Genomic DNA, 27654 nt, shown 5'->3' on the forward strand with positions numbered 1-27654 from the left:
GAGAAAAAGATGACAATATATTTGATCATCACCTGGAAGCAGTGGCTGGCTGTGCCCAGGGCCACATTCAGTTTTCAATGCCCCAGTAGTAAGACATGTGGGGCTACTGTGTTTCTGAACATCAGAATGTCATCAAAGAACAACTGACAACATCAATGATAATATTTATGTGTGTTGAAACCAACCCTTTTGCAGGGTAAATGTAATGAATTGCTTTTATTTCTTGGCAGGGAAACAGACAACCATGTTTAATTTGTTTTGCTCACCACACTTATACTAGTTTCCTTAGCAAATGAGAAAAACAGCTTAGGAATGATTCAGGGTGGTTTAATAGCACTGAATGAAGTACAGTCGTACCTTGGTTCTCAAACAGAATGCGTTCCAGGAGTCCGTTCAACTCCCTGCAGTCCTGCAGCCAATCAGAAGCCACACCAGATGTTCAGCTTCCAAAAAATCATTTGGAAACTGGAACACTCACTTCCAGTTTTCAATCGTTCAGGAGCCGAAACGTACGAGTTCCAAGGCATTCGGCGACCAAGGTACGACTGTACTGCTGCTGCAGCTGAGGACCAACCAACTTAGTCACAAAATTGTATGCTTAAGTTCTGGGTTCCAGGTTTTTGAGAAATCGCCAGTGTCTACAAATCCTTTCACCTGAGCGAGATCTCACTTGCCCCACACCTGACATTATATAAGACATTGTATGGAAGATGGGCAGGTGTGGCTTAGTCAAAATGGCCCCATGCGCCAACTGGGGAGGCTTGGTGAACCTTTTAGGCCAGTGAAATGAAGGTTTCCCATCCCTGATCCAACAACAACAACAATTTCAGAAAGTTCAACTGTACTTTGGAAGTAAATAATAATACTGATTTACAATTTTGGTCATGATTTTCAGCATTTGATGAAGATCTTCCTAAATCTGAACCAAATTATTGGATGTTGTCAATGCCTGCCTTGGCTCTAACCTAAGCTATCTCTTCCACTCTCATGATAAATACGGTCTGCTTATCAAGCACAATGCAGCCAATCCTTTCCGCTAGTTGTGCACTTGTGACTCTTACTGGGATTTCCGTTGCAAGCAGATCAGATACATATATTCAGGCTTTTTTTCCAGCCGGAACAGGTGGCTGCAGGTAGCATGGCGATTGGTACAGTGGGGTGTCCCTCCCTAAAAACAAGTTCCGGCACCTCTTTTTCTAGAAAAAAAAGCTCTGCACGTATTATGAAGAGCCCTTGAAAATGAGTTATCAACACTGTGTTGCAAATAGGAAACCAGACCTTTCAAGATTCATCTATAGCAGTCATGGGTCTGCTGCAGCAAATGGCAAAGAAATATAGTACTGAGAATTAGAATCAACCATTAATTTAAAAAAAGAATTTAACTGCCTCAAATCTTCTGTATCTTATTTGATCTCACTCAAGCGTTGAATTTGGGCAATCATTTTGTAAAATAAACTGTTGTGAAAACATTTCAGGAAAAATGTGCTTATTGAGAGTATTCCACATATTGTATGCGAACATTACAATAGGCTGCTTCTCTCTATGGTCTACGTGAAAGAAAGTACAGTGGTACCTTGGGTTACATATGCTTCAGGTAACATACGCTTCAGGTTACAGACTCCGCTAACCCAGAAATATTACCTCGGGTTAAGAACTTTGCTTCAGGATGAGAACAGAAATCGTGCTCTGGCGGCATGGCGGCAGCAGGAGGCCCCATTAGCTAAAGTGGTGCTTCAGGTTAAGAACAGTTTCAGGTTAAGAACGGACCTCCGGAACAAATTAAATACTTAACCCGAGGTACCACTGTAATGCTTAAATCACTAAGCTTAAACATGCTATGGAATGTCAATGGAGAAGTAACCCCCCCCCAAAAAAAAAAAACCCTACTAATGAATATTTCTTATTTACTTCTAACCTAAATATTCTTGACTTTTTCCAATCTTGGCAGCAATTCTTAAAACCTTGACCTCCTGAACCATAAAATTGCAACCATTTTTTTCTTCAAGTTTAAAAAAAACAAAACACCTGGCCAACACTGATTTTTGTTTTTGAAAGGGAAAGTTACCGTAGTTTTATTTGCTGAATATTTCAGTCAACAGCCAAAGAGAGACTGCTTTTGGTGAAGCCTGAAAGGCCCTTTCTCTCTCTCTGAGTGGGGTTGATAAAATGTTTGCCAGAGAGGAACTCATCTTTCCTCTTACCTCCACCTGCTGCTCTCCCCTCTGAAACTTCCCACACCAACTGGTTTTAACCTTGCCAATGTTTGAGATCTTGCAGACATGGGACTGGAACCCCACGGGAGCAAAAGCAAGTTGGGAGGAGATGTAGCAGAGGAAAATGGATGGCTGTAGGAAGGGTTAAGCACCCCCTTTTACCTCATCACCTTCTCCCCTTCAGATTACCTTCTCCCACAGCTCCTTCCACAGAGGAGGCAGTTTCATTGCACACAGCAGGTGCACGACTCGCCATTTTCTCAAGTTTTCATTCAGTTTCAACACCAGCATTTTCCCATGGAAGTACCTCAAAACTGGGTGCCCATTCTTCCGGAAGCGAGGCCAGATTTGGTTTCACCAGTCCTCTGCAAAAAGCCAGGGCTCCTTTGCTTGGATGCCATTAAAGAGCGGTTTAAGGAGGCTCTGCCTTGCCACATGAGCTACTTCGTCCCAGGCATTGCAGTTCTCGCACACATTAAAGGTTGGGTTCGCAGGATCCAAAACAAATGGCCTACGAGAGGAAGAGAGACGTTGTCCATATGAACAAAGACAGGAAGTGCTGAGAGCCAGGTGCCTCTTTTACAGTACATTCAAATGCAATGCTGTTTTCACACACAGAGCCTATCGCTTCAAGACCTCTTGAGCTGGGTATAATTACAATTATTATTATTATTATTATTATTATTATTATTATTATTATTATTTATTTGTACCCTGCCCATCTGGCTGGGTTTTCCCCAGCCACTCTGGGCGGCTTCCACAAAGACCAAAATTACACTAAGATGTCACACATTAAAAACTTCCCTGAACTTAAGATGTCTTCTGAATGTCAGGTAGTTGTTTATCTCTTTGACATCTGATGGGAGGGCGTTCCACAGAGCGGGTGCCACTACCGAGAAGGCCCTCTGCCTGGTTCCCTGTAGCTTTGCTTCTCGCAATGAGGGAACTGCCAGAAGGCCCTCAGCGCTGGACCTCAGTGTCCGGGCAGAACGATGGGGTTGGAGACGCTCCTTCAGGTATACTGGGCCAAGGCCGTTTAGGGCTTTAAAGGTCAGCACCAACACTTTGAATTGGATAGCTCAGTCGGTGCTGATAACACCAAAGTTGCAGGTTCAATCCCTGTATGGGACAGCTGCATATTCCTGCACCTGCAGGGGGTTGAACTAGACGATAATCAGGGTCCCTTCCAACTCAACCTACGATTCTATGATTCATCAGCTGAACGCATCAGCTGAAAGGAAGTGATGCCATTTCTTGGGTGAAGAAAGCACAGATCCAAAACCATGGGAAATTGCAAGTCCAGGAATGAAGGCAGGAGCCACACACAAAACTGGAGCTGTGTGGGTGTGGGTGGGTGTGTAGAGAGAGAATTACCCAGCAGTATGAACTAGACATTTTCCAGAACCAAGTACAACATTGCTGTTGTTCTGGTAAGGGAACAAACATCAAAAGACAAAGGAAGCAGCAGGGCAGCCTGCTTGATTTATGAGCAATGGCCTTCACAGAATGAAAGGCCCTGTAAAAAGCAAAAAGCCACAAGAAAGCCCCCCCCCCCCGACAGCACCAGCAAGCAATACTCAATGTCATGAACTGGCAGGACAATGTGGGGGGGGGGGGAGGAAGAGGGTCCTGGAGACTGAGACTGAGATGAACTGAGGTAAACTGGTGATGGGGAAAGAGCAGGGCTATAGCTAGGGGGTGGTGAGGTGGGCCCCTGCCAGAGGCACAGGCGAGAGGGGCGCTCAAAACCAGCCAAAAAAAATGTCCATAAATATGTCTATAAATAAAAATATTGATTATTGCCTCATAAGAAAAGCTTTTAAATAGAGGGTGAATGGGTGGAGGGGGGTGGAGGAGAGGTGGAAAGAATAACTAATATGTCCATGAGTAGGGGGCGCAATCTGGACGGTTGTGCCAGGGGCACAATATCACCTAGCTACGGCTCTGGGAAGGAGAGGTTGGTGGAATCAGCTTTTCCTAGCAGTGGAAGCTCTAGATTAAATTTCAGCTGCTGGGAGCATGTACTAAAGAGGCAGACAAGTATATAATGGGCTTACTCACCTGGTTTGCTTTACAAACACCTTTTGGAAAATTGGAAAATTGGGTCTGTAATGTTTGTGCCATACAGCACAGATTTCTTGATACTGAACCAAAAGCTTCAGGACGGCTCTCATTCCCTGTACATAGCTGAAAAACATTGGTTTCCCAGCCAGCTCCCATACATAGATGGTGATGAGTTCCACAGCGTAGGAGGAAGGGAGCCTGCGAAACCTAAACACACACACAGCACACATTTAGCAGCTGCACAGAAGGAGCAGGAAACGGTCAAAAACAAAAGCTGTAGATCAAATAAAGGCTGGAGAGACAGTAGCAAAATCCAATTTGGGCCTCCCGTTTGATCTAATATCCATGCCTTGCAAAGAATGATAAGCCAGGAGTAGGTAAGAAAATATACCGGTAGATTAAATATTGTTTCCCCCCTGGTATGTATGCTCTCTCTTTTTGCAAATGTGTGGGTCACTCACTCACAAGAGGTTGAAACAATGCAAAAATCTACAGACTGCATTGTACCTTGGGAAAACAGAAGGATCTGAAGTTGGTCCAGTACTCAAAAGCTTGCATTGGCTGTCCATACTCTACTAGGCCAGGATCCAAATTATTGGGTTATTTTGCAAGGCCCTTAACAACTTGGGTTCAGGATTATTGAGATTTACAGAGAAGTAACTGATAGTGGTCTCCCATGGTTTGGATGTGCAATTCATATCCATCAGGAGTCATTACTGAAATGAGGCTGCATTTTAATGTTGTACTTAATCTTGTTTTTAAGTTGTGTTTTAATCAATTGTTTTTACCTGGTGTTAGCCTCACTGAGCCCGGTCTTGCCTGGGGAGGGCAGGGTATAAATAATAATAATTTATTATTATTATTATTATTATTATTATTATTATTAATTCTGTATTGTGTGCCCAACCAGGTCAGACAGGCTCCCTCTCTGTTGAACTTCTGGCACCTACTGAAGACACTTATATTTTTTGTTCCAGCAGGCATTCTAAACTGAATTGTGATACTATAGCCTTAACCAATTTTTTTATTTTCATTGCATTTCTTGTGTATAAATTGTTTAAATCAAAGGGTTCCCAAACCATGGTCAGTGGTCCAGCAGTGGTCCGTGAACTTCATTCAGGTGGCCATAGGGCATCGGGCACAGTACATTACAATTGCTACAGCAGGCAGAAAAACCATTAAGTGTTCTGCCAAGAACCTCATCAATTTTCAAGTGCTTCATGGGGAACAAAGTTTGGGAACTGCTGGGCTTAATGGCAACAGCAGCAGCAGGAGGAGGAGATGATAAATGAGTTCAGTTGTGCTTGGATACGAGCAACCTACTTGTTTTCTTCTCCTGGTGTTGCAAATGAAGTTTTGAACCAGTGCTTCATTAAACGTATGAGATCTTTCACCCTCTCTGTTGACGCCTTGACAAACTCAACTTGGTGCTTCAACAGGGCCATAGTGTACAGCTGGATTTTATCACTGTCACTGCAGTGGTAGAGCTTGCGGTAAAAGCTCTCTTTTAAACCTGTTAACGCCAAACAAGAGATAAGGCTAATGACACTTCCTTGGTCTCCATTTCTTAAATCAAATCGGACAGATTTCGGGCTAATGGAAATATTGTTGCAGTCTGAATTACAATAAAGGTAGATCTCCATAAGTATTATTGGACAGTGAGGGGGTGGGAGACACCACCCCCAGCCAGCTCTTACCTGCTGATAATGTAGGCCCAAACATGTCATAACAAGGCATTATGTCAAACAAGTGGCCGTGGTGATCTTTATAACACTTAAAGTAGAACCTTAAGGAAAATGGTGTCCTTTCCTGCAATATTACCCTAAGTAGAAAAGAAAGGGGAGAATAAGGCTTTAATTCTACCTCAACTTACCTGGGAGTAAGCCCTATTGAATTTCATAGGACTTACCTCTGAGTAGACATATTTAGAATTGTACTGTTAATCAGTGGCATGCTAATGACTTTACAATAATTGGGGGAAATGAAGGGAGAATCTCAGTCCAAACCTGTTGATCCAGGAAGGATTAGTTAGTCTTTTCCCTAACTCTTCTAGTACTTCGGGAATTGTTCTTTGGCAGTCTTCTAAACTTTGAAAGGCGCCGCTAAAAAGAACTATGTCCACATCAGATGAATCTTGCACATCAGTTCCTTTTATATATGAACCGCCCTGTTACGTAAGATATTAACAGAAAGTTGGTTAGTCCTTGACTTTAACCCACCTAGTACCAATGTTCCCAAGGAAGAGCAAGACTAGCCATGTGTCAGCTGTTCAACCCAGGCAATCTGCATCACTTTGGATCACAAATGGAGGACACTGCTTCACAGTAAAATGCTTATAGAGTAGATGGCTCTGAATGGCTCCCATAATGTAGGCCATATCACATATTCATTAATGTCACGACTCTGGTTCCAAGCATCAGACAGGACTCTGATACAGAAGAGGAGCAGTTAAGTCTGTCTTATCCACCACAACTTGGGCAGAAGAGTGAGACCCAGTCCCTGATCTCAACCCTGGAACTGGACCTTGAGACCCTGGCACCACAGCACCTAGAAATAGGCCCCAGCTGCAGCACACAGTTAGAAGGAGTATCATGTAGTTTGAACAGCCATGGCTTCCCTCAAAGAATCCTGGAATTTGTTAAATGCGCTTAGAATTGTGAGGAGGTTCCCCTTACAAAGATACAACTACCAGTATGGTTCAGCATTCCCTCCCTCTTCTGATGGAACTCTGGAAACTGTAGCTCTGCGAGGGGAATAGGGGCCTCTCAACACCTGTAACAAATTACAGTTCCCAGGATTCCCTGGGGGAACCATGGCTGATTAAAGTGGTATGATACTGCTTTAAATGTATAGTGCAGATGGGGTCATAATACTTCCTGTGCATGTCGTACCTCGAAATGAACCAAGCCTCATTATGTTAGCCACCTCCCATTTTCCCATACATGGAACAGATGAAAGTAAGGGAAGGACACACAAGTGTTTGGATCCAAACCCAAGGACTGTCCTTTAAAGTTTTTCACTCCACTCCTTATGGATTGAAGGTAGCATGGAACCTGGGCCCATAAGGATATAAATCTTCCTTTGGAGCAAGGACTCCATCAGAACAAGTTGCTAGCTCCCAATGATCTGTCCATGGTCCTGCATGCCATGTGTCTAACCCTCTTGTTTTTCCTGAAATCCAGACCCCTGTCTATCATCATCGTGGACTGTCATCTCCCTTAATTCTGGTTCTTCCTATCATCTCCAACCACTGGTTGGACACTCTGCCTCCTGGGCCAGGCATAGCCTCTGCCACCTCTGGACAAGACAATTAAGTCATGCAGGTTCTTGAAAGTGGTGTTCACCTGGGACATGGCCTATCATAAGAACATTAGACAACCCTGTTGGATCAGGCCAACAGTCCATCTAACCCAGCATCCTGTTCTCACAATGCCTATGGGAAGCCTGCAAGCTGGACACAAATGCCACAGCACTCTTTCAGCAATTCCCAGCCACTGGTATTCAGAGATACACTGTCTCTGTCAGTGAAGGTAGGACATAGCCTTGCTCTCCATAAATTTGTCTAATCCTCCTTTAGAACCATCCATGCTCCCAACATAAATTGTATTGGGTTGCAAGCCAAATAGCTGCTTCCCTCATGACATCTTTCCTCCATAGAGATAACGCACACCAACACAGTATGCTGTGCTGTCTTATGTCAATGTGAGTGTTTACTTTGCCCTGAATACAGTATATGCATGTACATATCAGATTCTCAGCTGACATATTCATGGCAAGTCACTAGGTCTTGGCTAACTTCATATGTCTTTTCCCTTACATAGAGATTAACAGTGATGAAGCAGCCCCAAGCAGCGTAAGATCCTGACTTACCAAAGTCGAATGATTGCAATGGGCCTACTCTGACTTAGTCAAATACCACCCTTTTTTAATTTAAATGTGCTGCCTCGTGCCCCAAAATTTCTCAGCCAATTGCTGTATTTGAAGGGAAGATTTGCATATCCCCCCCCCCAAGTAGGAAAACATTGCATTTTCAATTCTTATAAAATAGCATATCTTCGCAGCAGGATAACCTTGAGGGAAATGGGATGTGTGCAACAAAGAGGGAACTAATGCACATTTATTGCATAAACACACACACAACTGTTTGCAAAGGTCCTTAGACATGAAATAGTAGATACAGGAAGTGCAACACTACTGTGATCAATCTCAAGTAGAATGTGGCATCATCAGTACCTTCGTGACATATGTAATTGGTAATGGAAACACTTCTTCAATGAACTCAATGATCTTTTCAACTTCTGATGCACAGCCCCACCTTACAGCATTTGAGATTGGTCGGAGTTTTGCTTCCACAAATTTCGTTAATTCCGCAGGTGTTTTGTACTCTAATATGTTTTCAGGTTTAAACGCAGTGGACATTTGAGCTATACAAGAGAGAAATCAAGGTGAATTACGAGTTTTTGCCTGAAAAGGAAGGGATGAGGAGAAGCTCTTAAAAAGTAAGGTTTAAAATCGGGTGGTCCTTGATAATGTGAGCACTTCAGAACAGCAGTGCTACCTCTTTTGCTGGCAGTGAAGTGATGCTCTTGTTTCTCATGGTATTCCCTGGCATGGGCTGTTCCAAACTGCCTGGGGCACATCCTACAGGATGTCAGTGTTTCCGTGGCCACAAATTTTGTTCTCCTCTTACGAGTCATATCCCAGTAGCTTCTGTGATTGCTGGTCAGTATCATTTCATGATCAGTCTGTTAATAAAGAAGAGAAGAGATGAACTGTATATATACTGAGCTGAGATGCAGGGCCTGGAAAGAGATTAGAGATGGGAGCAAGGAAGTATGCGTGGATAGTATTCTTGTCTTTAAAATGGTATAGCAGAAAGTAAAATGCCCTTTTTTATTTGATATCTGGTTTTAGGTTTGTCTTTCTTAATGTAGACAGCTGTATACAACTGTTTACATTTTTGATCAGCCAGACATTTTAATCATTTTGTACTATTTTTATGATATTTTCTATTTTATTGTATATGCTGCTGTACACTGCCTTGTTATGCCACATGAACTGATGATAGAAAAATGGATAGTAATTAATCTTCTCACATTTATATACCGCCATTTTCCCCCACATGAAACCAAGATACCATACATGCAGTTCCCAGGTGTTCATCTATCCAGACACTCAGCAGTCCTAGGCTAGCAAGGCGACGGCCACAAATATCTTCAGACCATACCCTGGGACCACCTTTGTTTCCATTCATTTTCCATTCATTTTCAGGAACTTTGTTTTGTGGCTGTAGAAGGTCGCAGGGCATTGCTGACTCAGTCATATGCCATAAGTGGGCATGCCAAGGAAGAAGACACAGAGGAGGCTTCAATTGCCAAAGGACGTAACAGGACAGGAATGGTATGGTAGGATGGAGGCTTGCATGTGGGATTTGGTTTCTTAATCTGGTTTTTAGCTGATGAGATTCAATTAGCGCAGTGCAACAGTGGAAGCCAATGCAAGGACTCCCAGTTGCACAATGAGGGCTCTCCCATCCTCTCCTCTCCCAAATCTGCTCTAGAAGGTCAGGAGAACCCTTTGAATAGTACCCAGTGGGAGGAGAGAGGAGAAATTCTTAGGCTAATTGAACTACAGTGGTACCTCAGGTTACATATGCTTCAGGTTACATACGCTTCAGGTTACAGGCTCCACTAACCCAGAAATAGTGCCTCGGGTTAAGAACTTTGCTTCAGGATAAGAACAGAAATCGTGCTCTGGTGGTGCAGCAGCAGCAGGAGGCCCCATTAGCTAAAGTGGTGCTTCAGGTTAAGAACAGTTTCAGGTTAAGAACGGACCTCCGGAACAAATTAAGTACTTAACCTGAGGTACCACTGTATTGTAATAGCCCCATGTTATAAAGGATACATGCCACAATGCAGGCATGGCCTGATCTGTCAACAGCTTCTACATACACATGTTTTGCAATAGTGCACACGTTAAAACACACACAAACACCACCATTTTGGCTTTTAGGTTTTTAATGTGTGGTACATTTTGGTTTTAGCATATGCAACCACACCTACATGCTAAAAATGATTTCCAGAAGGAGTGGCATGTTGGTCTGTTGCAGCAAAAAAAAAAAAAAGAGCCTTATGATACCTCAAAGGTTAAAATATATATTGGCACAGGTGTTTGTACACTAGAGGGAACTTCATCAGGTAAATGACAGTCTGAGATACACACTGCTGGTCTACGATCATAATAATCCGATTGACGGAGTCTGAGATACAGGTATACAGGTACAAGACAAAGACAGATAGTAATTGTGAGGCCAGAGAGGAATGAAATGGAAGAAATACAGTGATGCTTGCATTAAAGCTCAACTGTATGTAAAATAATCACAGTGACCATTCACCAAGCAGTGTAATATCCAATCATAATTAACAATTGTGGTGGAATAAAAACTCATCAGCTCAACTCATGTCACAGGCGATAAAATTTAAAACTGTTAATTTAGTAGTTTCATATTGGAAATTCCCAATTGTTTTGTTCAAGAATGGTCTCCTTAAGGAAAGCAATAGAATGTCCTGTGAGGTTAAAATGCTCTGATGGTTTGTAAATATTGCCATTTCTAATGTTACACACACAGCGTCTCCAGGCAGGTGGTGCTTAATAGGGGTGTAGTATCTTGCTTACATTTTCATTTATTTGCTTGAACAAAGGAGGAGGAAGATGACACGTTCCACCTTACCTTTGCATGCTGCAGAAGACACTCTCGCAAAACCTCCTTGCCACAAGTTTCACAGTGAACTCTCCCAAGATGTTTAGCTTGAAAATGGTATCTCAGAGCTGTGCGGCTGACAAAGTCATTCCCACATCTCTCACAGTTGTAAGATCTGGGTCTTAGGCCCCACATGCTTCAGGACAAAACAAAGGACAAAACAAAAAGTTAACTATTCACACACACACACTGGGGGGTGGGTATGGGAAAGAGAGAGAGTATCTCAACTATAAGGTATAGGTAAAGGGACCCCTGACCATTAGGTCCAGTCATGGCTGACTCTGGGGTTGTGGCGCTCATCTCACTTTATTGGCCGAGGAAGCCGGCATACAGCTTCCGGGTCATGTGGCCAGCATAACGAAGCCGCTTCTGGTGAACCAGAGCAGCGCACGGAAACGCTGTTTACCTTCCCGCTAGAGCGGTACCTATTTATCTACTTGCACTTTGACGTGCTTTTGAACAGCTAGGTTCGCATGAGCAGGGACCAAGCAACAGGAGCTCACCCCGTTGCGGGGATTCGAACCGCTGACCTTCTGATCGGCAAGCCCTAGGCTCTGTGGTTTAACCCACAGCGCCACCCGCGTCCAACTATAAGAATAGCTAAATTAGGAGTGTCATATGTCTGGAATACTGCATCTGGGCATAAATTGGGGAAATGTCCTGGAAAATCTGGATGTATGGCAACCTATGTTGGCAGTGCCAGTTTTCCATAAAAATATCTCAAAAACTGCACTTTTTGTGATTTTGCCCCAAAAGCTCAACAACTTTGGGCAAAAACAAAGAAAATATCAAAAACTTTGCCGATATAAGCTCAACAATTTTCTGCCCAGATTTTCACTCTTTGAAATATGCCAACCTTAACCTAAATGCCAACCTAAACACATTACTCCAGGGAGCCGGTGGATTATTTGTACCGTACAGCTTAATTCTTTCAAAACTAGTTGATCAGAGCCTGTTCTGCTTGTGGCAACAGAGCAAGGTGGCCACTCCCTAAATCATCTGACTAAATTATTCCATGTGCTTTTGCTCCTTTCCCGTTTGTTTTTCAAATACACAATATAAAGGGGTAAATTACAAAGGAAGGGTTTTCTGCCAAAAATAATCTTACCTTGGCAAAGCCATCCTGTCTGCATTTCGTAGCAAGTGTGTTTATGTACTCGTTTCCCAGTTACAGTCCTTTGAGGACAGCACATTTCTCAAGTATGTACCACCCCCAGATGCTTAGAATTCTGGGAATTGTGGTTTGTGCCTCCACTGTTGATTGTTCTCTTTGGGAATTGATAGTTATCATGCCTCTGGTCAGCCCTGGAGCCGCAAAAAGATGGGGTGCAGCTCCTTTTTATACTCTTGGCAGCTTTGCAGCAATGCAAAGAAGAATTATGCATCAGATGCAAAACCTTTCTTTCTTTCTTTTGTTATGGGAGTTCCTGCCACTTTACAAAGCTAGTGTTGTTGGTCACCTGGACAACACTTTCTTTGGCAAATATTTGATTTCCCCCACCACTTGGTTTATAGACTGTGGTTTAATTTGAGCCCCGAAACCCAGCCCAGCATCTTAACTACACTTGCGAGCCATAGATTGTTCTTGATTTGTAAACCCTGGTTTGTGTTAAGTGTAGCTTAGTGTTATGTGTGAATGCAGCAGAATGTTCTCTTTTGTCGTTTTCTTATTCATAAACATGAAAAACACCTTTTTCAGGGATTGGGTAATCTAGACTTCTCCATTTTTACATTGTTTAGTCTTACCCAACTTCCACAGCAAGTGATTCATATTGCAGTTCTAACCATGTCTGCTCAGAAGTAAGGTGCATTGAATTCATTGGAGTTTACTCCCAAGCAAGTAGGGTTAGGACTATAGCTTAGTGTATAGACACTTACCCATTCCATGTGACAAATGTGATAAGCTCTGCTTGAAATCTTCTCTCTAGGGTAGCTTTTCTGGCCCAGCACTGTTGTATACTTGCTCTCTGCCAAAATCACAATAGAGGCAATTATGATGTGTAACACACACACACACACACACACACACAGAGAGAGAGAGAGAGAGGGAGAGAGAGAGGCAGAGGGAGGAAGCCACCAATATTTAAGTTATTTGTCTAGAATCAATGTTTCCAGCTTTTAAATGTCAGGCAAAGGTGTTCTTGTTTGTTCAGCCATTTGGATCTTGATATAGTTTGATATTTGACCTGTTCTTTGTATACCACATTTGGGGTGAGGACAATTGTTTTCCTAGTCAGTTCCTGGTGAATGCATGTTTTTAGTACAGTACTACCTACCATTTTATTACTTTTGGTTATTTTACAGTACATATATTGCTTTACGAATTTGTTGTAAGTCGCTTTAAAACTTTTTTTCCTGTGGAAAGCAATAAATAAATAGAACAAACAAAACTGAAACAAATTTGCAGCCAGGTATTAGAAGCAGCGGGAATGTCGATTCTCCTGGGGCCTTTTGCTGTGCTGCAGGAACAGCCCCTCTCCCAGACTCAAAATGGAAATTACATCCTAAAGATGACTGCACAGCCAGTGGCGGACTTCGGGCTTTCAAATTTCAGTGGCACTCTGTGTGGCACAAAAAAATGGCACTCCCCTGCCTTTCACCTTATGTTCTAAGCCATTGTTGCAGCACCGGCCACTCTCCCCTAAATAAACTTCTGGCACAGCATTTCATAGAATCATAAAATTGTAGAGTTGGAAGGGACCTCAGGATCATCCAGTCCATCCCCCTATAATACAGGAATACACAGCTGTCCCATACGGGGATCAAACCTGCAGCCTTGGCGCTATCACCACCACACTATAACCAACTGAGCTATAGAGAGGTTCAATCAATCAATCAATCAATCAATTACATACATACATACATACATACATACATACGCACCTGGCCAGGTTTCCCCACCTGGGTGGCTCCCAACAGAATATCAAAAACACGATAAAATATCAAACAGTTAAAACTTCCCTAAACAGGGCTGCCTTCAGATGTCTTCTGAAGAGAGTCCCATGGACTGCAAGAAGATCAAACCTATCCATTCTTAAGGAAATCAGCCCTGAGTGGTCACTGGAAGGACAGATCCTGAAGCTGAGGCTCCAATACTTTGGCCACCTCATGAGAAGAGAAGACTCCCTGGAAAAGACCCTGATGTTGGGAAAGATTGAGGGCTCAAGGAGAAGGGGACAACAGAGGACGAGATGGTTGGACAGTGTTCTCAAAGCTACTAACATGAGTTTGACCAAGCTGCGGGAGGCAGTGGAAGGCAGGAATGCCTGGCGTGCTCTGGTCCATGGGGTCACGAAGAGTCGGACACGACTAAATGGCTGAACAACAACAGCAGAACATCTGAACATCTGGAAGGCCACAGATTGTTAACTCCTGTCTTAAGCCAATTATAATGAAACATTTTTTTCTTCCATCCTTTTTTTTTTCTTTCTTTTTTTTCCCGGTACCAACATTTAAGGAACTTGCTGGATGTTGCACTTGAGACTCTAAATGTAGGTGATTCCATTTCAACTACATCCAGAAGTTTCATTGACATTGTAAATGGTTATAACTAGATTACATTTTGGGTGAATTAACTACCATTTTATTGCTATAAAGTGACACAAACAAAATGTTCTTTTCAAAATTTGGCAGCATCTAAATAAAAGAAAAATGCTGCAATGTTTAAAAATTTGCCCAATGTTTTTTTTAAAAAAATAAATAAAATAGAAAGCCTAAAAATACACAATATAGCTAAATGCATAAGAGTAACGTTTACCATGTGGTGGAATGAAATAACCATGTGAAACATGATACAGAAACTCCAAGAGTTAGCATATACATCCGGATACATAAACGCATACAAAAGTGTATGGTTAGATGAAGCAACGTTGTTTTATATTTCAGAGTGCAATGAAAGATAATATCAGCACACAGAGAGAAAAAGAGCCTTCCCTTTAATGGGAGTCAAGCAAAAGATGTACGATCGTATAACAGAATCTCAGACTTCCTGCAGCACATATAGACAAAGGGGAAATTATTTAGGCTAGCCCCATAATTTTATGCAGCATTTAAAAAGCACACACAATTTAATCTTCTGCAAACTTGCTAAATATGTACTGGGCCAGGCTACACAGATTATCCAGAACTGGGGCACATTTCCCCATGTTATGATCAAGAGGGAGGGCTGCACTTCTTTATTTTAGTTGCAGAGAGAAAAAATTATTTGCACACTACTACTGTTAACGGTCAGGCTAAAGGAGCTTTCCCAACGTTTAGGACTATAGTTGCCCCCAGAAAGTCAGAATTTTGTGGGGAGGACTCCGTCGTATACCAGAAATGTTGGTTTGTAGAATTAAGGCAGTTTAAAGTGTTCTAGCACAAGTACAGTGGTACCTAGAATCATAGAGTTGAAATAGACCACAAGGGCCATCGAGTCCAACCCCCTGCCAAGCAGGAAACACCATCAGAGCATCAGTACCTCGGATTAAGACACCATCAGTACCTCGGATTAAGAACTTAATTTGTTCTGGAGGTCTGTTCTTAACCTGAAACTGTTCTTAACCTGAGGTACCACTTTAGCTAACGGGGCTTCCCACTGCCGCCATGCCACCGTCATGCGATTTCTGTTCTCATCCTGAAGCAAAGTTCTTAACCCGAGGTACTACTTCTGGGTTAGCAGAGTCTGTAACCTGAAACGTCTGTAACCCGAGGTACCACTGTAGTCTGCTTAAAAAAGATGTTTTTGCTGTTAGGAAAGTGACAGGGAAATGCAATAAAAAGTGTGGTATAACCCAGCAATTGATGGGAAGATGTAAGAACATAAGAAGAGCCTCACCATAAGAAAGCATGCCAGTGCAAGTAGATAAATAAGTACTGCTGCGGCGGGAAAGTACACAGTGCTTCCATGCACTCTGGTTTCTGTCAATGTGATGGCCTGGGAATCTGATTCAGAGGCTGAACCAGAGGAATCCCAGCCTGCACAGGAGTCCCCGCCTCCAGGGCCAGCTGAGCTGGGGCAGGGCCTTGGATCTGAAGCGCCTGCACCTGTGCCAGATCCACAGGAGCAGGCACCAGGTGGTTCCACTCTGGCTCCGGAGGTGATTGAGGATACAGTGCCTACAGGTGCGCCTCTCCCAGCCCTGTCAGGGGAAGGTGAGCCTTCCCCTGGGTCCAGTAACCCTCCAGCCTCTCCTGAGCTGCAGAGGCTCAGGGCAGAGAGGCGGAGGGAACTGGGTTCTCTCAGGAGGAGTGCTCGCCATAAGGCCAGGAGAGGCGGGTCACCTGTGGGCCGGGACCGCCCCTGGCCTCAGAGAAGATAAAGGCCAGTCAGCCCGGTCCCAGGTTGCGGGAGCAACGTCGTTGGAAACCTGTTTCTGCCAGCACCCAGACCTGTTCTTCCAGAGTTCCCGACCTTGCCCGGCTCCTCGCTTTGGACCCCTCTTCGCCCTTGGTGGACAGTCTCCAGACCCTCGACCCAGGACCGGACTCTGACCACGCCTCACGCTAACCTCCCCCCGGGACCAGCACAGTCAAGGTGTTCCGGTGCATCAGAAGTGGTTTAGTCCTGCTGGCCACATGACCCGGAAAGCTGTCTGTGGACAAACGCTGGCTCCCTTGGCCTGAAAGCAAGATGAGCGCTGCAACCCCATAGTCACCTTTGACTGGACTTAACCGTCCAGGGGTCCATTACCTTTACCTTACCTGCATACTCTTACAGACCTCAGTCAGTAGAGCAGGAGATTCTTTATCTTATGGTCATGGGTTCAAGCCCCACATTAGGCAAACGATTCCTGTATTGCAAGGGGTTGGATTGGAGAAATCTTGCGGTCCCTTCCAACTCTAGTTCTGATTCTATGTCCCACCCCTTTACTTGTATGACTTCTGCACTAACAAATCAGGATGCTCAATAAAGAGCAAGCACTGTACAACCTCCGTGAAAGCTTTGTGCTGGCAAATGAGGGTGAATACTCAACAAACAGGGACGCGGGTGGCGCTGTGGGTAAAAGCCTCAGCGCCTAGGGCTTGCCGATCAAAAGGTCGGCAGTTCGAATCCCCGCGGCGGGGTGCGCTCCCGTTGCTCAGTCCCAGCGCCTGCCAACCTAGCAGTTCGAAAGCACCCCTGGGTGCAAGTAGATAAATAGGGACCGCTTACTGGCGGGAAGGTAAACGGCGTTTCCGTGTGCTGCACTGGCTCGCCAGATGCAGCTTTGTCATGCTGGCCACGTGACCCGGAAGTGTCTCCGGACAGTGCTGGCCCCCGGCCTCTTAAGTGAGATGGGCGCACAACCCTAGAGTCTGTCAAGACTGGCCCATATGGGCAGGGGTACCTTTACCTTTACTCAACAAACAGGTGGTCTGTAATGTACTTTAGACCAACATGGTCAATGGCCAGGGATGGGAGAATGTGTAGTCTTAAACATCTGGAAAGCAGGACATTGTAGACTTGGAGCAGGACTTGGTTTCAAAGCTCCACTGATGCTCCCTGGCCCAGCTACTGTATCTCAGACTTACTTGCTTTCATTCATTCAGCCTTTATTGGCATAATGACTTACCTTCTAAGGACAAAAAAGGGAGAATAACCATATAAGCAGCCATGAGCTCCTTGGGAAATGGGCAGGACGTGTTTTTTTTAAAAAAATGTAATATTATGCCATTCCAGCTACTCATACGTTTTTGCTCTACGCCATTTTCTAAGTATGACTTGTGGATCATTGGTAAGAAAGCTTTCGGTCTTAATTTCAATTAATATGATTGTGTCTTCTCTCAGAACAATTGCAACAGGCATCGTATAAATCGGCTGCTTTACATATTCCAACGTGGCAAAATGATGAAGGGCTTGCAACCCCATCGTGTTTAATTCCTGTTCTGTACTTTGCCATGGCAGGAAGCCAAAAAGCTTGTGTCAGTGGTGTGGATCAAGTGTTAAAAGAGCTGGGACAGAGATGACTCAGTTCAATCTCCCCACCCCTGTTCCGCTGATGGGATTGACACAAACAAGAGTTGGTTTAAGGCTAAGTGTGGGATAATCTCATGTGTGCTGCCTTGGGCATCTGACAGTCAGACCAAGATTACAAGTGTCATGGAGAATTCTAGATCACAGCTAGCAGCTGCTTTAAAAATAAGAATTCTAGTTCAGTATGGCAGCTGTCGTTACTACTGACCGTTTTCTTTGCGTCAAGAAGATCTGCAGAGGTGTGTGAGTGAGAACTTCTAGCTGCCTCATGAGGCAGACACACAAATGGCAGCCATTTCCATATCAAGGGGTTTACAGAGGCCTCAACTGGCAACCACAACAAGAGCAATAAGCTCCTCTCTCCCATGCAAACTGAAATATTAGGGCGAGATGCTGGCTTCATTCAGTGCTCATTCTTGAGTGAAAAGGAAAATGATAAAGAAGGTTCATATTATAAGTTGTGCCACCAAACACTGTCAAGCTATGTTGGCGGAACGCAGAAGAAAACACTGCTACTGAACAATTGTGTTTTTAGTTTATGAGTGCTGAAATTCAGATGTTAACGATTTGTAGCTGATCTCCTGGTCACATTCAATAACATTATGGATTGAAAAGACGACCACTCTGTAGCACCACTTCCCCCTTGCTTTATGGATTGCATACTCATGTGCAAACTTCAGAAGGGAAACCCTGGAAGAATAATAGTGCAAGCTTGAGAAAGCCAAGTAGCTTAACTCTAGGGTGCACTAATCAGATATTTGAGTCGTATTTGAAAACCACAAACATACAGGAAAGAGAATAATAGGTTTGGAGATGTAAGACAGCTGAAGTCGGTTCTCTGTGCAGAAAGCAGATCTGTTTACATCTCTGATTTACTAGCATAACTGCAGCGTTAGCATTTCATGTTTTAAGTTTTCCAATCAGTCGTCCAGTTTTAAACACATCATCATCTGTTCCCCATGCTATGATGCAGAAGACAGACTGGTTCTTTGGAAGGCTGAGTGGAAGTGAGGTTGGCTAACTTCACCCCCAGGTGGGAGCACTTCAGAGAGAGAAATATAAGTGCAGGATCACTTTTATTTATTTATACTTTCCTCCTCAAAAGTATGCGGGTTTAAGTTCTATGCAGATAAATAAAGGAGTCAGTTATCACATCTTGGTAGGTGGACAGTCTATAAAATGTGGTTTTTCTTCCTTCATGGTTCACATGAAGACCACACAGGAGTTTGACTCCTCTTCATTCCAATGTCTTCATGATTTGCAAGGATATGCAAGAAAGTGTGAAGGGGGGGGGGGGGACCTTTTCCAAGAAAGCAAATAAAAATACCATCCTTTCTATTAAACTTTGCAAGTTTTGATTTCAAAGTGGAAGTCTACAGTGCGCCAGTTTTTTATATCAGCATGGTGGGGACGGGACCTGTGGCTCTTCAGACATTGTTGAACTTAAAAGTCCCATCATCCATGATCACTGGCCATGCTAGCCAGAGAATGTGGAATCTGGCACCCAATGGCACCTGGAGGGTCACAGGATCTACTTGCTTAGAGCTTGATTCTACTGACTTAAAGCTGCCATGACACACAATGTGCCTGAGGAAAGGAAGTAGAGCAAAGCAGAAAATTGTCCTGCAGGTTTTCACCACCTGCAAAAGAGGCCCATTTTCCAGCCTCTTTAGAATTTTACATTTTGGGTGAGTGCGTGTGAGATTGACCTAATATATTGTTGCAGATTGGCTGTGGGTACATGCGGTTTTTATTTAAGCGTTTATTGTACGGCTTTCTAACAAACGTTTCTGAAGTGTGCAACAGAAATATAAGACAACATATATAGTGAAAATGAAATACAGTGGTACCTCGGGTTAAGTACTTAATTCATTCTGGAGGTCTGTATTTAAACTGAAACTGTTCTTAACCTGAAGCACCACTTTAGCTAATGGGGCCTCCTGCTGCTGCCGCACCGCCAGAGCACAATTTCTGTTCTCATCCTGAAGCAAAATTCTTAACCTGAAGCACTATTTCTGGGTTAACGGAGTCTGTAACCTGAAGCGTATGTAACCCGAGGTACCACTGTATCCTTTAACTATCTTTTTAAAAATCCTAATTACACACATTTCTTATAAGCATACAATATAAAATATTTGGCGTAAGCGCGCTTTGAAATGTCAGGTTTCAATAGCCATCTAAAAGCAAAAATTCCATAAAGCTGGAAGCACAACCTTAAAGGGTGGCGTTTCTACTTGACGTCAGGCATGCAGATCTATTAACAATGCCTTATTTTAGAAATTAAATCATCAGGCAGGGGTATATGGGGCAAAGGCGATCCCCTCAGGTATTAATGGCAGGGGATCTTTCTTCTATTAAAAGGTGTGTTTTTCCCTAGCACATTGTAGCCTCAGGCCTATGCTTCCTGATCTCAAAAATCACCATGGGATGCTACTTCATGCTATCCTCTCCTGGGTTTTAATCAAACTACAAGCTGGGGAGGGAAGTAGCTTTGGAGCACCCGAGATCAGTATCCTCAGATTTTGTTCGGAATGTCATTTTTATTTTATTTTCTAAATCTCTCAGCATTTTTTAAAAAAATAAAATTCAGGGTGGGGACTCACCCACAGTGGCCAGGTACATAGCAGATAACATCCGACTTCTGCACATGCAGTAAAGCCCAGTGAGGGTTTTCAGAAAATACAAGCCCCAGGAAGACTGCAGTGTAAACATTGGGGATACAATTTGTAGATAAAATAGGGCACCTTTGAAAGGAAGCAAAGCAGACTAAAACTCCTGTACCCTGAAAGTTTCAGAAATGTTCTCTTCCCCTTTGATAACTTTCAAATGCAAATTTCTCAATGCTTTTTAAAAAATGTGTGCTTTCAACACAGCACTCAGTTGAAACAGTTCATCCTTTTGACTAGGGTGTATTGCTGAATACAGATAGCTGTACAGCTGTTCTTAACAGATTCTACAACACCCAGAACATAGAAAGGCTCAAGATGTCACACTCCTTGTGCCCTTGCTTTATGAGTCTAGAACAAGCCACAGCTCCTGCATCTTAGAGGAGGGACCTTGCCACCTGAACAACTGAAATATTTCAGCCCATTAAATATTGCAGAATGTAGAGCATGGGTGAATAACTTGTGGTACTCCAGACATCGCTTAGCTCCAGCTCCCATCAGTCCTAGCCAAGTGATGGGTTTGGGAAGACAGAATTTGAGTCCAATACCTGGGAGGGACACAGGTTAGACCTCCCTGGTTTAGAATGTGTTGAACGATGTAGAAAGAAGTCCAAAGTCTCAGCTGAAATCCTGTTAAATACACCTGAGGAATCAGGATAAAGCTAGAAGAAAGTCACATACATTTGTATTTAAAAGATTTTATTTTTATTTCACCAAAAATAAAATAAAACGCAACAGTGTTTGCAATACACATGCCCTTCAATCAGTGCTCATTATATGCACACCATTTTTATTTTAAATATAAGAAAATAGGCTTTATTTCTCCTTTACAAATTAAGGAAAACCAAAAATTTGCATATAACGCTTATTCATGTACATATGCACACCATTTTCAAAAATCCTTCTCCTCAAGGTAATATTCTACAATTTGGGTCTTTTACTCTTTTACTATGCAATGTTTGAAAAAATTCCTGTTGCAGTTGATATTCCAGAAATACTTTGATGTTGCCATTATTAAAGCCAACTTCTTGTTATCAATATAACTACGGATCTGGTGCAAATTTACTCTCAAATCCACTCTTTCTTTTTCTGAAGACTTTGCAAATTAAAAGACTTCAGACTCCATCATTCATTCCAATTTTAAAAAGGTAACTATTTTAGATTTTTACAGTAATTTGCTACATGGTGCCATGACTAACTTAAAAAAGATGCCAGACCATTGCTTTTGATCAAAGAGATGTTGTCATGTGCAAAGATCTGAATTTCTACTTCAAAACAGCAGGTTTAAGTAACACAGCAATTCTAGGAGGTTTAAGTTATTGAAGGCTAAGACCTGAGAACTTAATATGGCAAAAAAATGTATTCTTTTTAAGGTGGCTAGAACTTTAAACATTTCATTAAACAAAGGATAAAACATTGTAAACATTTAGGAGCATCAGAACAAAGCAGAGTTTATCCATGCATTTAAAAAAAAGTGTGTGCATGGGGGTGGAAGAGGAATTATTTTATGCATCTAAGCAAAGCCTTTGAAACTGAAATTAAGGAAGACGTATCTAAAAATTCACTGGAGTTTCAGTTCATGAAATGCATACAAAGCATACACTTAAATGAGGCAACCTTTTAAATTTCAGAGTGCAATGAAAGATAACATCTTCCAGAAGAGATTTAAGAAAGCCAATCTATCAGGAGGAGGAATGTTCTAATGGAGAACAGGTGAAAGATACACAGCAATATAAATACAAAATCAGCTCAAAGGTCAGCATCCTGCAGCATGGTGCTAGTAAGGAAAAATTAAGGCCACATTCCTTAAGAGTATTATCCTGACAATGAACGCCTGATTTCACATATGGCAAGATGTAATGGGGGAGGCAACATTTTTAAGCAACAGGATCCATTACAAACCTGGCATATCCATCCCTACATCCCCACGCCTCACTCACACAGCAAGAAAGATACAGATTTTACAGTTAAAATGCAGGTATATGCAGCAGCTTTGTGAGATTAACTTCAGCCAAGCTGATGCTGCAAATATAAGCAGCTTGATGCTTCTGAGAGACTATGTACCACTGCTTTAGCTAGAGGAGATTTCAGATATCCTATATTCTGTGTATCCCTCCCTTTCCTGAATTGTATCTAACGATAAAGACACACAGGCGGGGTGTTTCAAGGCACTTATAAACAACTTGAATGTAGATTTCTCTATGAACATTTGGTGTGTTTCAAGCTACTGTGACCGCTTCAGGAAATTCTAAAGAACGCAGCACATCTTTCCCCTCCAAAGTTCTCCACCCGTTCAGAAGCTTTAAGTGTGTACGGATATTCGTGCAGCATTTTCCAGAATTACCTGAAGTTTGCACAGGAGCTCAAAACACAAATGTTTTTTAGATATTGCGTCAAAACTTGTTTATAAGTGCCACACGTTTCCCCTTTGTTTCTGAGGGTACAATTCTGCATGATAAAATCCTAATGTTTGAGCCTGGTGACATGTGGAAGCCGCAATCCGAAGGCGGTAGGAGAGATGGGACTTTTTTGTACCATTCACCTCACCACACACAAAAAGCTGATAAATGGCTGTCACCAGTTGGTTCTAAGTAATTGAGTCTTAAGCTTTTCACACACAACCCCCATCCTGCTTTCATTAAACTCGTGGGGGGCAGAGGAGAACTGTGGTTGGCAGCCCTTTCGCAACGTTGCATGCTCTGCTAACCTCAACCCCCCAAATCTGAAAGAGGAACCTAGGTGAATACAGCTGTATGTTTATAAGACATCACACTAAATGGGTGAACATCACTGGAACAATGGGCATCTGGTTTTCATTTAAAGAAGATGTACAGAAGATAAACTCTCTATTTGTTAACATTAGGTGTGTGGTACATACATGGTAGATACATGTTTCTATGTGTGTATTTATCTTTAAATAGCTGGATAACGTTTACCCAAGGGGGGCGGCAATAAGTCTAACTATGTAACATTGAAGTTGTGCTTAAATTGTGCGAAGACAAAACAGCTGGAGGTGCGACCTATAAATTGGCTAAGCCAGACGATTTGGATGGAAGCCTATTTCGTTACAATCCCCCAAATCCAGGGCTTGGATGCATACATAGCAAAAAAAGCATACTTCTATGTTTCCAGTGTCATGTGCACAACACATTTCCTAACACTGAAGAGAACAGGCAATTCACTGCATGGTGTAAAAGCTCTGTGGCTGCACAATGGAGCAGCACAGAAATGTGAATTATGTTCCTTGACTCCCAGTCTCAAAAGAACCAGAAAGTACTTCTGAATGGTTTTCCTATCACCGAGTATGCATATAATTACACATTTCTGTAGCAGTAAAATATTGTGAATGGAGGGTTTTTAAATAAACAGACATCCTTTTATATATCATTAACATATTCCTTGTGCAATCATTACAATAAACTCTAAGGCACATGAATCATTACTATTTGATTGAAAAGCACAACCAAGATCGATACCATTCAGATTCTTTTCATACAAGATCCTCAAAGAAAAGCTTAAAATTAAATTCAGTATTTGAATAACAAGGGGGGGCACACACAGTTTTCAAATTTCTAAACTATATTTCTACACCGAGGTGATTGCTTTTAGAAAAACAATCTTACCAAAATGAATCTCGAACACAATTTGAAGTCAATTACTTTAACGGAACAGAAAATTTACCATAAAGAAGGAATACACCCAAACTAGACATTAGCCCTAGATTTCTCTTAAACACAGTAGAAAACTCTTTAACTCCACATATAATTCAGCTAGTGAAAATATATACTCTATTACTACAGTGCATTTTTCTCCTGAAAGAGACACCACAAAACAGATTAAGATTAGGTTAAAACAAGATACAATACCTGTGAGCTGCCACTTACAGCTTGAATTTACAAAAAATAAAATAAAATGGGGGGAGGATTCTAATCCCCCCAGTTTGCAGTGAAGTAATTATGGTACCCAGCAGTTGGCATTAAACCTTGATCTCACTAGTATTTTCTGGAAGATTGACGAGTTTTTATAGCTTCTCCTACAGACTGAATCCTAGGTCCAGACAAGTTTGATTAATATTGTTTAAATAGAAAATGTCACACATTCCAAAACCCATTATTTAAAAAATAAATAATTGAAAAATACTCTTAATCCAACAGCGCTTTAATTTAAACAATACAGTCTTAATTCTAGAAGGCAGGTGCACTATATTTTCAAGTACATTTCACATTTCCAGTAGCAAGCGCATCTATATATAAATAGAGGACAGCCTCAAGTGACTCCCTGCCCTTAAACAAAAAGGGAAGTAACAGAATCTTGACCATCAGTACTACTATATGAAAGAAAAATGAAAGGGGTGAAGTCGCAGGAGTGGACTACAGGCCAGAAAGAGGGGAGAAAGCAAAGCCATTCAAGCACTAACCAACAACCATAGTTCATGACAATAATTATCTCCTCCCAATCAAAGAATGAATGCACAGTAATGTTTTCCACTGAAAGATGAGAAGCTCTGAGGCCATTTTAGAAAGTGAAGCAGAAACTGATGAATTTCTACTTCAGCCTACTAGAGACCCAGAATTATTAAATCTTTATTACCTTAATGTATACAATTATTTTTCTCCTCTTGTTGCAAATTTCAACGTATCTGAAAGAGCCACTATTTCCCTGCATTTATTGTGAAATCAACGCAGAGGAGATACGCACTGAAAGCTCTGCAAAATAAAACTATGGCGTGGTAAGTTCTGAATGCTTCTCTTGAACAAATTATCATTACTTTCTTCATAGTAGCCCAAAGCTGTTTCAAAAACTGAGACCACACAACCTTTGGCCACTTCCCTTAGTTTGGCTCATTTGCTCTAAAGTTATATTATCAGCTGTTTCTAAATCATGGGACAACTTACGAGGAAATGAAGTGAGTTTTACTCTATTGGGCTAATATAACATAGAAAAGTGGAGCGCTATAGCACTTAAATATTGGAGATTAATAAGGTTCCACAGCATGAGGATCCTCTGGAAGAAGTATATGAAGTCAAATCTGTATTTAAAAAACATCAAATCAACCAGAACAATCAGAACACTCTGTTCTATAGTGTCAGCCAAACACCAATGGAAACTGGGTTTTTTTATAAGTACCCTAATGAGATAGGAGTCAAAATCTTTGGGGTTTTACTCTGATCAATTGCACACTGAAAACTCCCCTCACAAAGCTATTTGCAAAAAAAGCTGTTCACTACGTGGCACTGGTAGCACCCAGCCATGTTGCAGACAAAAATAAGAGATTTCTACCAATAATTATATTATTTCTGATATTTGCATAATGTCTAGAAATTACTTTGATAAAACGAAACTCAGAGCTTCCCAAAATCCAACATTTTCACTTTAGTTGTTCACTTCCATATTGTGTGTCTTAGCAGCTGCTTATAATCGTTTTTTTTAAAAACGTGCTTCAGAGTGGGTACAGTATTTACCATTCAAGAAGCTACAGACATTGAGGAAGTCTGTTTAGACAGCACCCTGCAAAGAGAGAAAACAGATCACAGGAGAGTTCTCGTTTTGCTGCTCTTTTTTTGTTGCTGTTGTTCAACTTTCATTCAATATGTAGAAAGTAGAACTGGATTTTCCTATGATGGAATGGAGGCTCCATGACAAGTTACTGTCTTTGTTTTGCGTGAATGTTTGGTCAATGAACGAACATTCCCTTAGATTAGCAACTCTCTCTCGTCTACAAGCACTGCAAAGAGCGCCAACTTAAGAGATGTACCCTGAGCTAACTCTAACCCTCACAGCGCAAAGCAAGTTGCACTGTCCCTTTTCGCACACGCCCCTTTTTGGACAAAAGAGCAAAAACTGCCACATTCTAAGTGGCTATTGCGGACTCTGGTGGATGCGATCACTATAGCAATTTTTCCAGCGTCTCCAAGTTCTTCTCCATCCACTGGATATTCAGCTGAATCCTCTCAATGGCCTCTCGAACAAACCGTAGCTGAGCAGTCTCCTCCGACTTGGATTCGAAGAATGTCTTAACCTGCAGAAGCAACGCACGTTAACAGGAAAATGTAAGGACAATAAAAAAAAAACTAACTTCACCCCTGTGCTTCCAAGTGTCACAACAGCGGGGTTGGTGGCGAGGAGGAGCCTTCATTTAAGACTTGGACAATCTGCCTATTCTAGTTTAGTCCTAGCTACACCAATGCATACCAAGTAAATTTTAAAAATCCAAACTATTTATTGAAATCCCCCTTTTTCGTAAACATTTGGAATAACTTCCTGACGGAAGAGGCTGTCTCAGAAGGTGGTAGACTCTATTATATTTGATGCTTTTGAGTGGCTGGGATAGCCATCCATCAGGGATGGAGGAACAGATTTCCTGCATTAGCAGGAGGTTGGATTAGATGACTAATTAACCTTAAGATTAATTAACTCCTTGTTTTACTTGTGTGATTAAAGGCAGTTAACTCACCAGCAGTGGTTTTTCGAACTTTAAATGTCATCTTCCACATTGCTGTGTACCAAGAACACACAGCTACTAAAAGCCAGCAGTAATAGAACAATATGTAATGTTCCAGCTTCTATTTTATAATTTCCCCCCCCAACACTCTTCAGAATACTTTATTCAAACAAACCTCAAGCAGATGTTCTTGTGTTGAGAACTGACAAGTTGTCGCAATCACAATACTTTGCATGGTGTATGATCCACGGTGAAACCTGAAGTTTAGGAGAATGAATCAAACGTTTATTCAAAGCATATTTAACTCAATTCATGCCTTACCTATTTTGGAAGCTCATGGTGAATTGCAGTATTTAATGTTCTTAAAAGTGATCAGCATTTAAAGAAATCTGTTACTCCTGGTCACTAAACTACTAGACATACAAAGTAAGCAATGGTGTGCACTGACTATGCTAGACACCGTTTGGACCTTGATTCAATGCTCCAGAAAACAGTCTGAATTGGCCCAAAGCACTTTGAAGGCTCTCTGATTAATCTCGGGATCCAAATCTGATACCTAATTTGAAAAAGAAAAA

At 42.1% G+C, this 27654-nt stretch overlaps 2 protein-coding genes across 4 annotated transcripts in view; both read right to left on the reverse strand.

The window, feature by feature from the left end:
* Positions 1 to 1472: 1472 nt before the first annotated feature.
* LOC114606846 (2'-5'-oligoadenylate synthase 1-like) lies at positions 1473 to 11172 on the reverse strand. The gene is made up of 8 exons (XM_077936194.1): positions 11008 to 11172; positions 8836 to 9022; positions 8511 to 8701; positions 6284 to 6444; positions 5975 to 6099; positions 5601 to 5790; positions 4275 to 4484; positions 1473 to 2724 (listed from the first exon to the last, which is right to left on the reverse strand). The coding sequence occupies exons 1-8, from the start codon at positions 11170 to 11172 to the stop codon at positions 2568 to 2570; spliced, it is 1386 nt and encodes a 461-aa protein (XP_077792320.1). The 3' UTR covers positions 1473 to 2567.
* Positions 11173 to 21319: 10147 nt separating this feature from the next.
* The window catches only part of LOC114606174 (leucyl-cystinyl aminopeptidase), a 43345-nt gene continuing 37010 nt past the window's right edge, over positions 21320 to 27654 (reverse strand). For all 3 annotated transcript variants that reach the window (XM_028748070.2, XM_077936196.1, XM_077936197.1), the window contains exons 17-18: positions 27255 to 27336; positions 21320 to 26656 (exon numbers count right to left, since the gene is read on the reverse strand). In XM_028748070.2, coding sequence (XP_028603903.2) covers positions 26525 to 26656; positions 27255 to 27336 — 214 coding nt within the window. In that variant the 3' untranslated portion in view covers positions 21320 to 26524. The remainder of the gene's footprint in view (positions 26657 to 27254; positions 27337 to 27654) is intronic.

The sequence above is a fragment of the Podarcis muralis genome, chromosome 11, assembly GCF_964188315.1.
Source record: "Podarcis muralis chromosome 11, rPodMur119.hap1.1, whole genome shotgun sequence".
Taxonomy (NCBI): domain Eukaryota; kingdom Metazoa; phylum Chordata; class Lepidosauria; order Squamata; family Lacertidae; genus Podarcis; species Podarcis muralis.